The sequence below is a fragment of the Ictalurus furcatus genome, chromosome 1 (assembly GCF_023375685.1).
Source record: "Ictalurus furcatus strain D&B chromosome 1, Billie_1.0, whole genome shotgun sequence".
NCBI classification, from domain to species: domain Eukaryota; kingdom Metazoa; phylum Chordata; class Actinopteri; order Siluriformes; family Ictaluridae; genus Ictalurus; species Ictalurus furcatus.
In genome coordinates, this window is record NC_071255.1 from 9,699,664 (window position 1) to 9,713,897 (window position 14,234).

Below are 14,234 nucleotides of genomic sequence, written 5' to 3' on the forward strand. Positions count from 1 at the left end.
TGACAAAGTTTTTGTTATTCTACCTGTCCACCACAATATATAGATGTTTAAATTAAATAATGATTATGAGCTCAAAGTACAGACTTTCAGATTCAATTTGATATTGGTATTTACATAAAAATCAGTTGAATGGTGTAGGAATTACAACTCTTTTTATATTTGGTCCTCCCCCTTTGTAAGGGACTAAAAGTAATTGGACTTCTCAGCTGTTCCATGGTCAGGTGTGTGTTATTCCATCATTATTTCACTTCACAAGTAAGCAGATAAAAGGTTTAGTGTTGATTTTCAAGTGTGTCATTTGGAATCTGTCAAGGTCCAAAGAGCTGTCATTGCCAGTGATGGAAGCCATCATTAGGCTGAAAAATCGAAACAAACCTATCAGCAAAAACATTAGGTGCGGCCAAATCAAATCTCTGGTACATTCTTGAAAAGAATGAATGCGCTGGTGAGCTCAGGAACACCATAGGCCACAGAAAACAACTGTGGTGGATGACACAAGAGTTCTTTCCCTGTTGAAGAAAACCCCCTCACAACAGTTGGACCACCCTCCAGGAGGTAGGTGTGTCACTGTCAACAATCAACAACCAAGAGGTTTCACCAGAGTTAAATACAGAGGGTTTACCTCAAGATATAGTCAACTGGTAAGCCTGAAAAAGAGGAAGAACTAGTTAGAGAAAAAACAGCTAAAAATAAATGTGTACAGTTCTGAGACAGCATCCTATTTACAGATCAACTTGTAGCAGAACGATGGGAAGAGAAGGAACTGCTCATGAGCCGAAGCATATCACTGATCATATGGTGTGGGCGTGGATGGTTGTCAGTAGAACTGTTTCCATTGTATTTATTGATTACCAGTTTCATTTTTATTGAACATTTTTGCTGAACATTTCTGCAGAACTAAACATTTCTGCTGAACTAAACATTTCTGCTGAACTAAACATTTCTGCTGAACACGTCTACCAAACATGTCTGCTGAACATCACCTTTTTTCTTCTCTCCTCCCCTCCCTTTCCCAAATATTCCATTGAGAAGAAAAAAAAAAAACAAATTGAGCAACACAGCAGTAAACATTCACAGGTTTTTTTTTCTTTTATATACTAACAAAGGAAACCAAAATTAAAAGTACCCGCCATTGTATTTATTGACGATGTGACCGCTGACAAAATCAGCAGGATGAATTCTGACATGATTAGGGCTATAATATCTGCTGAGATTCAGCCAAACACTTCACACTGCAGGTGGACAATGACCCAAAGCATGCTTCGAAAGTAACCCAAGACTTTAATTAAGGCACAAAAGTGGAATGTTTTGCAATGGCCACGTCAATCCCCTTTGCTGAATCCAATTAATCTCGCCTTTGCACTTGCTGAAGGCAAAACCAAAGGCAAAATGCCCCAAGAACAAGCAGGAACTGAAAACGTCTACAGTACAGGCCTGGCAGAGCATCACCAGGGGAGAAAAACAAAACAAAACAGTGTCTGGTGATGTCTATGGATTCCAGACTTCAGGCAGTAATTGACTGCAACTGACTTTCAACTAAGTATTAAAAATGACAATTTAATTAATGACTGTGTTAGTTTGTCCAATTACTTTTAGTCCCTTCAAAAGGGGAGAACTTTGAGCTCATATACCTTACTACATTTCAACCACAATATACTGTGGTAGACAGCTAAAAGAAAAACCAGTAACTTTACCAATGTCCAAATGTTTATGTAACTGACTATATCTATCTGCCCCCTCTCTCCTTTCTCTCTCTCTCTCTCTCTCTCTCTCTCTCTCTCTCTCTCCCTCCCTCTCTCTGCCTCCCTCTCTCTCTCTCTCTCTCTCTCTCTCTCTGCCCCACTCTCGCCCTCTCTCGCGCTCTCTCTCTCTCTCTCTCTCTCTCTCTCTCTCTCTCTCTCTCCTCTCTCTCGTTCTGTGTGTGTGTTTTATTTTCCTCTTGGCAGTCTTGCGGGATATTTCAGCACAGCATAGTGACGTGAGAGCGCTGAATGAAAACTGACACGACTCCCTCTGACAGTTCCATACACATTCCTACATGCAGTGTGAAGAATCTCACCTGGTGCGCTCAGGGAGATGTAGTTCAGATCATCCTATATTTAGGTTGCTTATCCGAAATACTGATGTGTGGTATTTGGTCTGCTGGAGAGCAAGAGAGAAAGTGTGTTTGTTTTTTTGTGTGTGGATACTTTGCAAGTGTGGAACAGAAAATCCTTTGCTTGACCTTGGGATTGTTTCAAAATCCATGGGTTTTGTATTCAGTTTAGGAAATGACTGAATTCATTCTGCTTCATTTACGGTCATGTGCTCCCTCTCTCTCAAGGTATGGAAGAGGTCACAGGAAGTTAAAAGTGGGGAAAACAAGAGAACAGGAAATGTGAAAATGAGCGGAAGGAAAGAGGAATGAACTCATCCTCAATGAGCCTTCCTTTGTCCTTCTAGCTCTTAGGTTACCATGGGAGGAGCATCGACTTTTTTCCTTCCATTTGTTCCATCCAGCCATCAGTGGCGGCATCCATATATTCCCCATTCTCCCCGACCCCCATCATAAGTACGTGCATTAGAGAGGGAGGCTAGGCACACACACAAATGCATAAATGACTGACGCTGCAAGGAGTCTGTGAGGGAGGAAATGAGGGGAGGGGTGGGAGAACGAGGCAGGGAGGTGGAAACAGGAATCGGCGGCAGCATCCGTGTGTGAACGTGCATCGAGATTGGGGGGGGAGAGAGAGTGTGAGAGAGAGAGAGAGAGAGAGAGAGTGAGTGCTAGACAGGGAGGAGAGGAGAACAGAGGACAGTTGGCTGCACTGCTCAAATGCAGTCGGAGGTCGGGAGGCGAGGAGGATGAGAGAGCGTGGGGGAAGGAGAAGAGACAAAGGGGAGATCACATCGTTGTTTTTGTTCCAGAGAAAAGAGGGAAGAGAGGGATCTGCACGGAAACGAGAAAGGAAGGAGAGCCCAACCATGACTCTGTCATTTTTCAGCCCGAGGAAGCAAGTCAACGGATAACAGCAAGAGCTCCTTATCCTCTATCAGGGAGGGAACTGAGGGAGAGAATTTCAAATGAATATAAATTGTATTAACAAAACCATAGCTGATTAGTACTTTCCTTTTTGAATTGAGAGACTCAAGAATTGACATTTTGCCTTCACTTTTCTCAGCATCCCAAGCGAAGCTTTTTTTTTTTTTTGTATATAATTTCACTCATCATTTATAGTGTTACTTTACAGCTGATATGCAGAAAAATCAGGTTTCTCTTATGCAAAAGTTTTCTATGTTCAATTATTTCATTGTGTTGCAGATTTCTTCTATATTGTGCTTATTATTAGTAGTAGTATTATTTTGCAATGTTCTGCTTTAGCTGGAAGCATGTGTGCGTGCATACTCTTGAGCAATATTTGATTTCCTCGTAGGACTGCTGCCCTAACAGGGTCTATGTCTCTGCGAGTGTCTGGTGCTGTCTTCATTGAGATGTCAACATTGATCAACTTTATGGCAGCAGAGACAGTGGCTGGACTTTTCCGTCTCAGATGTTTGGTTCTCAGTGAGTGTGTATTAAACTAGCGCGGCGTGCATAAAGTCTCTCGACTGTCCGATTAGCCGACCCACGGCTGACAGGTTGTGTGTTGGCGGAACTCGCCGCCTTCTGTTTGGGTTCCGTCAAGGTTTCGTCTGGCACAAATCTGCGCTGCCTTCTATCACCATGGCAACAAGCTGGCATCCGTGAAGTCTAACATCGCTGTTTCAAGTTGCTGTAAACTTTTAAGGTCACGCTGTCTCACACTATTTAGATAAGAGCCAACAAGCAGATTTCAAGGTGCTTTGTGTTTTCTTTTTTCTTCTTTTTCTTTGGGGTCTCTCTCTCTCTCTCTCTCTCTCTCTCTCTCTCTCTCTCTCTCTCTCTCTCTGTCCATCCACCATCTCTCGTTTTTTACTTTTTTGTACAATTTGTTAGTTCATATCTGTCGTCACTGGCAATTAAGGATAGACCGTCAGGGTTTATATCTATTTCCCATCTACTGGTGCAAACATCTTGGTCTTGGACTCGACTATAGAGCAGTATTAACTTGCGTTGTAGTTAAACTCAGGTTTCATCTTCTTTCTGGAGTGCCAACAATGTCCATCCTTGCTAACCGAGGTTTGTGAAGGCAAACAAACTTGGCTGCTTATTAACCAAGCTTCTACTGAAACTGTCCCATACACTGCTCCCTATGCTGCCGATAACATTCAACACAAGTCCGTTCTTCATGCTCTTGTGAACCAGAACGGCACTTTTTTTTTTCCACTTGCAGCCTCACATAGTTGCATCCTTCTTTAACTAACACTTTATTTAGTCACTTTTTTATGTCTTGCGTGTCTTACAACAGCTGGCTTACCGGGACTTCATCCACCTTAATCTTGTTGGCCAACAACTCATAAATATACCTTATACGCTTCATCTTGGAACAGGGATTCTGCCATATTCTTGATGAACAGGTGCTACATCAGAGTTGCCGTGGTTTAACATGTTCAAGGCTCGGCTCTGTGTACTGTTTCTCGATGTTTTTGTAATCTTATTGTTGAGTTATTAAACCCCGGTGAACTCTTTTTTTTCTTTCCTTTTGTGTACACCGTGCACCTGTCACGCCTGGTCATAAACTTAAGAACACATTTTGTCACTGATCTTTGCACAGATACAGTGTGTGTGGATTCTATGTGCGTGCCAAGTCCAGCTCACACTCCAGAAGTGCATCAATTCATGTTACGTGCCGTGTGTTTGTAAGCGTTGGTGCGTTTATTCAACTCTCAGTGAGGTACCATAAGCTTTTGCACTCGGTGGACCTCTTTCGAGCTGCACTGAAAAGACACTACAAGCTTAGTAACAAGTTTGTTCAACTTTTATTACACTCCACAGCAACACCAGAGCACTCCTAGAGCAATGTAGGGTAGTCTCTAATATCACAGGACTTCTGTGGGCACGTTCTGGGGCAGGGCATGTTGTTATTGCCTCACCGAACGTCCCTGTTCACTCGTACCGTTCTCTAACGAATACGGACTTGTAACAATTATATAACTGATTATAGACACTGGTGCTCTGCTGAAACAATCGGACTCACAATCTGAAGCTTACTATTTCAGAAACAGTCTGGTCTGATGTTGATGTACTGTCAAGCGGATGCTTTACGCTTTTCTGTAGGAAGCGGGAAACCCACTGAGGACATGACAGTCTAAAGAGAAAGGGTAGAAATCGGCCGGCTGATTTCTGAAGCGTAGATACTGTTAGTCACCGAAAGTGCTTCTGAGGTTTTTGATAATCCATGCAGTGGAATTGGACCGTGCTTCGTGCTTGTAGGACTGTTCTGCATGTGCGCACGCACTGTTCCCAACTATTCAGAACAGTTGGCACTTATAGACTGTTGTTTCATAAGTGTTTGTGACCCTGTTACAAGTCCTGCTGTGTTCTGCATGGAGTTTTTTTTTCTCAGGAAACTGATTTATTAAGACCTGCTCCATGTGAGGGAACTATTTCTCAGATGGGAGGTGACATTTAGTATAATGAGCGAGTGATTTTGCAGTCCGCCTCTAATGAGTCCTCTCATCGGAGATCTCTTAGGGCAGAGCTTCGGATTTGAGCCAGTCAAGTCTCACGACAGTCACACTGACAAGCAGCTGGTTATCGGTACCGTGGGAATTCATGTTCCAGATGTTGGACGATGACCAGCTATGTACCTTGGCTCACACATGTGCAAAGTTCCTAATGGTGCTCTAATTGTGTTATCTTTTCTAATAGCCATATGTTGATCTGATTTCTAGAACATTGGTAGAACAGTTTCAGGGCTCTCAACAATTAGTTTACCTTTTTCTAAAACAGTCATGTCTGTAATTATCTTAACAATTTTGCAAGTAACTTGGGGCTTATTTTTAGTCTTGGTCTATCAGTAATAGAATTCGGTAATTGACCAGCACGAAACAATCATTGAGAGTGAATTATTTGAAAGTTGCTGTGGTTTTTTTTTAACCAAAAAGGAAGGAAGGACAGAGAGTCAGCCTGGAGAACGGGAAAGAATACGTGGGCGGGGGAACGGGGGAGAGAGAGATCATCTGGAAGAAGCGGGCGAGCGTGATCGAAAGAGAACGAGCGAGAGAGAGGGAGCAAGAACGAGAGGAGGAGGAGAGCAAGAACGGGGCCCAGTACACAGTCTGGAGGCTAAGGGAGGGATTCCAGGAGAGGAGGGATAGGGAAGGGGAACAACTCTCAGGAAAGAGTACAGAAGGAGCGAGAGAACCTCAGCCAGAAGTGATTTGGAAGAGGCGAGAGGAAGAGGAGAAAGAAAGAGAGAGGATACAGCTGGAAAACAGGGGACCCAGAATCATCTGGAGAAAGAAGGAGGAGAAGGAGAAGTAAGAAGGAATATATATGTCAGTGACTTGAACCAAGAAGGCGAAAGAGAAGGGAAGAGATCAGCCGAGCGAGCTTGATCCAGGATAGAACGGTGCTTTCTGTCTTTCTGTGTTCTTGATCTAGTACAACGTTCCTTTACACTGCACTGTACAGTTTACAGTATTCTTTTATCACAAGGACTGATTTATATCATTTAGTTCTTAAGGATTTGATTGAGACAATTTATATATAGCACTATTAACCAGGACATAAGTCTTTAAACCACTAAGAAGTTATGTACTTGGATCTGTGTAATTCTTCAATCGGAATCTACTCAACCTTGAGGTAGATTATCCGACCCGACAGTGTTCAGTTTTCTCTCTCTCTCTCTCTCTCTCTCTCTCTCTCTCTCTCTCTCTCTCTCTCTCTTAGTATTGATCTGTCTGTCTATTGGAAACCTCTTCTCTTAGAGTCTCAGTTGCAGCTAATAGTTTTTTATGGGACTCTTTCAGATAAAAGCTATTATAGGTCCGCCTCACTCATAGAAACCAAAACACACCCCAAATATCAAAGAATTTATTTTTGCTTTCATTTTAGTGTAAAGTGCAAGGCCATTAAAAGACACCAACAAACTGACATTAAGAAGACAATCATGCTGAGGTTCTTCAGTAGAGCTTATGGTGCTCTAATGATGCGAATATAAAATGTGAATTATGATTCTCTCTATGCAGGCTAAGATCTGATGCAAACACTCTCTCACAGACCATTAACACGCACTGTGTGACTACACTGATGTCAAAGTCTGTGTGATCTGGAACTTGACAGGAAACACTTTTTATTCTCTTTACTTTATAGTCTTTCTCCCCGTCCCCATTTCTCACGTTCGACTTTTTTAACGAACCGGGCGAGCAAAAACACTGTCGTTTATTTGGTCCAAAAATGAACGGAGCAGTAGTCGGAGATAAACAAGGAACTGTAACAGAAAAGAGAGGACCTGTTTGCGATTTATTTGAGAGAGACACTTGGAGAGACCTAAAGAGAACCTAAAGCCTGTTCGATTTGGAGCGAAACTGTTAGACGAGTGGAAAATGGAACTCGTCCCCAAAACTAAATACACCCCCTTCAGGAGTGACTCGTTCAGTTCTACAGACGAGGCAGCCTCTAATCCTTCTCTCCCTTCCTCAGCTCCCCTCACCCCTCTTACTCCTCCGAGCATTGCTTCATCTCTGTCTTCCTCGTCGCTCGCCCCCATCCTGCCCCCGACGTCCCCTCGGCCAGCTGAGAACAGCCCCACTACGCTGTGCTCCTTCTTTCCCAGGATGGGCTCCCTGCGACTGGGCATGTCTGCCACCCTTCTCCCCGGCCTGAAGGCTTCCAGCAGGCCCCAGGAGACACCCAGCACCTCCTCCTCTTCCTCTGCTTCTACTCCTCCTCCTCCTCCTCCTACTCTCCTTCCTCTAATGGCTCCTTCTCCTCCTCCTCGTCCCCCACAGGACATGAACCGGCTGGGTGGCGCGTCGCGGAGGGCCCGTGTGGAAGGGGGCCAGCTCGGGGGCGACGAGTGGACGCGCCATGGCTCCTTCGTCAACAAGCCCACGCGAGGATGGCTGCACTCCGATAATGTGGTCAGCACCACCGGTGTCAGCTACACCGTTCGGGTAAGATGATTTTCGCTAAAATCTTTGGGGTTATGGAATACATGTTCTATTTCATTTTATTTTATCCATTATTTTCTTTCTATTTCACTTCTTTGTTACGGTTTAGTCTGTGTTAATGGAGCAATTGCCAAATCAGATTCTTTGTGAATGAAATCTTACTTGGACAATACAGTTCTTCCTGATTATATAACTAAAATATAACGATTAAATAACCACCCATTACAGCAACACCACTGGGACCGTTAAAAGTTCAGCTGTTAAGAATCGTCTTACCAAGTCCTGTAAAACGGATTATTTCATCTTTTTAATATTTATCAATAATATATGACACGTTTTTAGTCACTTTTCATATGATAATGACTTATTTCGAGTAGTTCATACGACTTCCTCTGCTTTTTCTCAACTCTCAAAACCATTCCCCATACAGTATCATAATTCGCTGCAATTCTGTGTCATTTTTTGTGCATTACTGATCCTCTGACTCATGATGTACAGACAGCAGCTGCAAAGAAACTTGGCTTCGTGTCTTTACTCTGAAACAGGGTGATGCATCCCTTCACACATATAACTGAGGGCAGAGATTGCCGTGTAATATGTCTCAGAGCTCCATAAAATACTTGCTGTGGGACAAGGTCCAATAATTCAGGTTGGTTTTAAGTGCTTGCTTACAGATTTGGGCCATTTGGGTCTAGTAGTTCCTCCTTCCATCCCTGGTCAAATCCTGCTGAGGTTCCATCCCAGGAACAAATTACTGTTGAATGATTGGGCTTCATTGGTCATCACGGTGCTCTAAAATCTAATCTGCTAAAAAAATTAACGAAAACTAGCAGAAGCCGGAAAGACTGGATTCAATACATGCTGAAGAAGACTTTGAAATGAGGCCATAGTTGGGGACATTCCTACTTAGGATATTATGATATGGTAACAATATTAGTGATCTTGAGAGCTCCTGAGTAGTACAACCAAAAAAAAAAAAAGGAAAAAACAAGTCTGAATCCCAGGGATGCCAAAGCCATCTGTCTCCAGGAGGCCAAGAGAGATTGGCTCTGGGCAGGAGGCTCTGGGTTCTTTCTCTCCCCTGTCAATCAAAGCAATATTAGCCAATCGCGGGCTTCTGTGAACAGAAGACGGTGGTGAGCAGCTGTTCAAAAAGATGTGGTTTACATCTCTTGGAGGAAGCACGTGATAGCCTTCATCATTTCTAGTTGGTAGCTGTTGTTTGATAGGAAAGAGCTGGCTGGTGGGTGGGAATTGGCTAAGACCAATTTAGGGAGAAGGGGGGGGGGTAAAAATAAATCTTAAATTATGTACCACTTTTCCATTTTAAGTCCAACATTGTGGAATTATATATATATACACATACACACGATAAAGTGCAATAATGAGACCATCTTCAATCATTTAATGAATTAGCTACTAAACTGTAGAAATGACTGTACTGAAAAGTGTTAATAATTTTTGAAATAATTTCCTTCCTCTTTAATCAGACCCAAATCAAGCCTAAACCCACAGCCCAACCTTTGGAGTGTTGACTCGCTATATTACGGTTTAGTCCATGACTAGATTTAACCTGTAATTAGATATGTTTATTCTGCAGCTATAGTCTTTGTTTGCTTTTTGTGTGTGTTTTATTTATTTATTTAGTTTTGTATCCAGATTTATACCTTTTTTTGCACAGTAAGACAGGAGGTAGTGTTTGTCTTGGTTGCTGTTTATCTCATCTCCATGCTTGGTTTGTGTGTGGGTAGATACAGGAAGTGGTCTATGCTAACATGTACCATTGTGTATTTTTACTTCATTTTCCTGCAGTACATGGGTTGCGTGGAGGTGCTGCAGTCAATGAGGGCACTGGACTTCAACACCAGAACTCAGGTTACCAGGTAAAACTCGCACTCAGACACACATTCGTGTGTGTGTTTTCTGTCGAAAATCTTAGGTTCATTGCATGCATATCAGTGCAGACACACTGCTACTATGGTGGATAAAAGGCTCTCCTTCAATTAAATATTAATCTCCTGCTCTCATATACCTCTCCTCTCATGTTGTGGTCAGGGATGGCAAGGGAGGGATCATGGCAGAGAGGAAGCGAGAGAGAGAGACGTCTTTCTCTTTTCAATTCTTTTTTTATATCCTGTACCGAACGGATGTCTGTGTTCGAAAAAGGAACATTCGAATGCCATCATCCCTGCCTTGCTGCCTGCCACATACTCTTATTATAGAAGCATCTGGAAGCCTCTGGAATCTTTGTGGTTTCTCCCGTTTTTTTGTTTCGTTGTCCTACCATTCGAGTGCTAAAGTTTGTGTGTCTGGTTACAAAGAACTACTTACTGAATAAACCAGGCTTTTTTTTTTTAAATGCAAGCATGATCCTGTTTTCAAATTGTTTACTTTATTTAGAGGGAAGGAGTGAGTGTGTGTGTGAAGAGAGATCTAATCTAATACTATGCAATAGTGTGAAATAGTGTGGGGAATGGGAAAAAAGATAAATAAATAAACCATGATGGAAATCTATGTCTAATAATCTGATTAGTGCGTGTGCGCACACACATTGCCTGCGACTGTTTGTGTGAGAGTAACTCTGCGTTCTGTGTTTTTCAGGGAGGCAATCTCAGTGGTGTGTGAGGCAGTACCAGGTGCCAAAGGAGCTCAACGCAGGAGGAAGGTATTCAGCACTAAACTAATATTCACCCAGCATTTAATCACCGTTCACTTCTCTCCAGTGTGCTGATACAGCAGCCGTTTAACACGCCGTCTCTAAGTGTTGGACTACAGTGTTCGACAGGACTATAAGACAGAAACATGTCCATCGGGGTTATAGAATACATGTAGCAGGATTAGATCATTAAAACAGCAAATGGCACAAGGGCAAGAGTTTGTCCGTTAGATTTGGACAGAAAAAGAAGAGCAAGGTGCATCACAGATCGACAAAATACGCAAAGGAAGGCGGTTGTATTGTCAATGAACACAAAGTTACGGCATAGCACAGCGTATGCAGAACCACACACACACACACTCAAGAATCCTCCACATCATGTCATCTTCTGTGATCATCCTACCTGATTTTCTGTCTGTTTCTGTGCTCTATTTGTAGTTTGTTCTCAGTTTGAGTCTGTTTGTCTGCCCTTTTTAAAAAAAAATATTTTTATAGCACTGACTGCTACATTTTTGTGGCGTATGGGTCAAACTGACCCTGTCTACATCCAGAGAGGAAAAGCGCGTGAGAGAAAAGAGCCAGAATGTGATTCAGACGCTCCCAGAGCAATCTGTTCTTTCCTTCTCTTGCTGTGACTCTGTGAGCAGTTTACCAGCACTAAAAACTTATTATTAAAGAACGTCATATATTTTAATCTGTGTATAGTTACATTTAAAGTTGTGTAACCTGCACGATAACAGCTATAAACAGTCATTTCCTCATCAGCTTCTCCTTTATTCTTTATCTTGAAGTTAAAAACGCAGCTTGTCATAACGGGAGCAGGCAAAACACAAAGCTCTCCACCCTCAAGACGTTCGCATAGTAGAAAACGTAACGATACGGCTTCCGCACTAACTGTAGCGCTGATGCAAGAGACGCCTTCCAAAAACCCGCAGCGAAAACCTTTGCAATTAAATTTGTTTGTGTGGCTTAGTGGTTAGCCTGTCCGCCTCAAATCCCGCCCCATCCAAGGTGTCGTCTGCCTTGTGGGCCCGGGTTCTTTTGGCACAGGCCACAGAAAATGGATAATGATAATAATGATAATGAGTCTTTATTGATCATATATACATATGCACCGTGAAATCCTTTTCTTCGCATACCCCAGCATGTCAGGAAGCTGGGGTCAGAGTGCAGGGTCAGCCATGATACAGCGCCCCTGGAGCAGAGATGGTTAAGGGCCTTGCTCAGGGGCCCAACAGTGGCAGTTTGAACCCCCGACCTTCCGATCAGTAACCCAGAGCCTTAACCGCCAAGCCACCACTGCCCCCACCACTGAATGGATGGCTCTGTATATGTAATCACTGTGCACATTGTTACTATAGAAACAGTAAAGTTTTAGAGTGAGCACATTAATCGAACACAGTTGCTGTTCGATTCTTACCGCTGTACATAATGAATCAACACCTGACCAAGAGAATCGAGTGCTGTGGTGTAAGTGTGAATAATGGTGTGGCATAGCAATATAGGAAATATTCATCATTTTTCTCTGTCTCTCTCTGTCTGTATCTGTCTCCAGCCTACATCCCGGTGTCTGACCTCTATCCTAGGAAAGAGTAACCTCCGGTTTGCTGGAATGACAATCAACCTCACTGTGTCAACGAACAGCTTGAACCTACAGACAACCGACTGCAAACAGGTCAGAGAGTAGTCCGAGAAAAATAAGATGGTGAAAGCCAGCTAAGGTGGGCCCTATCAAATACCAATACCGGTTTTCTTTCTCCAGGCTATGATAAAATAATAAAAATAAAAAAATTGCAAATATGATGAGCTGTTAATTGACATGTTGGGTCAAGGCAGCTCTCTAGGTAGGCAGCATTTCGTGCAATATTTGCCTACTCATGAGCAAAGGCCTGTCCCAAATGGATGCCTGCCACCCACTTACGTGGCTTATTTATGGTCGCATTAAAAGGTAGTGTTACGTGTATCTGACTGTGTTCATTTTCAAATTTGCAATCCATTTTGTACGTGAACAAACCAGTACCATAATTTCGGCATTGTGGCGCATATAAGTTGATGCCCTAGAGCAAATTTGTCAGGTTTCATAGGTTGTCGATGTTTGTTTGTAATGGATCTTTATGAATGTAGCCTCACCATTTTCACACTGAAGCAGGAACACATTCACTCCCAGGCTGATGAGCAAGTACCTGAGTCTCAGATTAGTTTAGCAGTGAGACAAAAGCTGATTGAATGTCTCTAGTGTCTCACTTGCCTGTTGTGAATCATTGGTATAAATGGATGCATCTGATCCATAATGTCTGCTATTTTAAACCCCAGACTCCCCATACACTCATTTTGCCCTCCCCTTTTTCCTTCTCATGTCTCTGTATTGCCACTTTCATCCTCTCACACTTTTTTTTAAACCATCACCTCATATTCTCTCTCTCTCTCTCTCTCTCTCTCTCTCTCTCTCTCTCTCTCTCTCCATTCGTCTTCACCTTTTTGTCTCCCTGCAGATTATCGCCAACCATCACATGCAGTCCATCTCTTTTGCATCGGGAGGAGATCCAGTGAGTCCCATGTCCTTCACTCTTGTCTCTTTTCTTTTTACGCGTCCATCTTTTTCTCCTGCATCTTATTTTTCTCCTTCGGTACCTGTTCGGCTCTCCTGCCCTGTCCTGTGGTTTGAGCTCATCCCTTCTTGTTCACATGTAGTTTCTCTCCCCCTAGTGATGAATAGATTCTCCTGTAACTCAGTTAACTTTCCTCACTTTCTTCTTCTTCTTCTTCTTCTTCTTCTTCTTCTTCTTTTGTCCTTTTTCCTTTTATTTATACTTTCTACAAACTAAAGCTCTCTCACCATAGCGTAAATGTTCTCCTCGCTTCCTACTCTTCATCCTCGTCTTCCTCTCTTGTTTTTAGGACACGGCAGAATATGTAGCCTACGTAGCCAAAGACCCTGTCAACCAGAGGGGTAAGCCTAAATGTTACCTGGGAATGTTTCCTTCCTAATTTATTTTAGGCATGTTAGCAGTTTTGTAGCTGTGCCTCACAGACAACCATGAAATGTAAATGTGCTGATTACAGGGGGAAAAAAAAGCACAAATCAAAATATTTGTAGTCTTTGTAAATCTGGTTTTTTTTCCCATTATTTGGATTTTACACTTGTAGCTCACAAGTATCATACATGCTGTTGCGTTTCACGTTGTCTTGATCCTGTCACGACGTGTCTCAACTTCCTGTGTGGTAGCGTGCCACATCCTGGAGTGTTCTGAAGGCTTGGCCCAGGAAGTGATAAGCACCATTGGACAGGCCTTTGAGCTGCGTTTCAAGCAGTATCTGAAGAACCCCCCTAAACTTGTCACCCCACACGACAGGTGTGTGTGTGTGTGTGTGTGTGTGTGTGTGTGTGTGCGCGCGCATGCATGTGTTTGTTAGCACAACATTCCTTTGTGTGTGGAGATGGATAGTATACAGCTGTATTCACAGCTGCATATTATTCACACAAGCCTTTGTTTATGTAACCTGTAAATATGCACAGTGAATAGTGCCATTGTCTATTGAGGGTACAGAAATATCCTCAGGG

The 14,234-nt window shown here is 42.9% G+C and overlaps 1 protein-coding gene across 5 annotated transcripts in view; it reads left to right on the plus strand.

Moving 5' to 3' along the window:
• shc1 (SHC (Src homology 2 domain containing) transforming protein 1) overlaps positions 1–14,234 on the plus strand; it is a 42,684-nt gene that overhangs the window by 22,815 nt on the left and 5,635 nt on the right. For 2 of the 5 annotated variants that reach the window (XM_053623867.1, XM_053623875.1), the window contains 7 exons: positions 7,855–8,019; positions 9,829–9,899; positions 10,618–10,681; positions 12,228–12,347; positions 13,165–13,218; positions 13,571–13,622; positions 13,899–14,025. In XM_053623867.1, the coding sequence (XP_053479842.1) occupies positions 7,855–8,019; positions 9,829–9,899; positions 10,618–10,681; positions 12,228–12,347; positions 13,165–13,218; positions 13,571–13,622; positions 13,899–14,025 (653 nt within the window). Of the gene's footprint in view, positions 1–5,058; positions 6,382–7,449; positions 8,020–9,828; positions 9,900–10,617; positions 10,682–12,227; positions 12,348–13,164; positions 13,219–13,570; positions 13,623–13,898; positions 14,026–14,234 lie in introns of those variants that run through there. The other 3 variants (XM_053623882.1, XM_053623887.1, XM_053623860.1) reach the window with 3 other exon arrangements.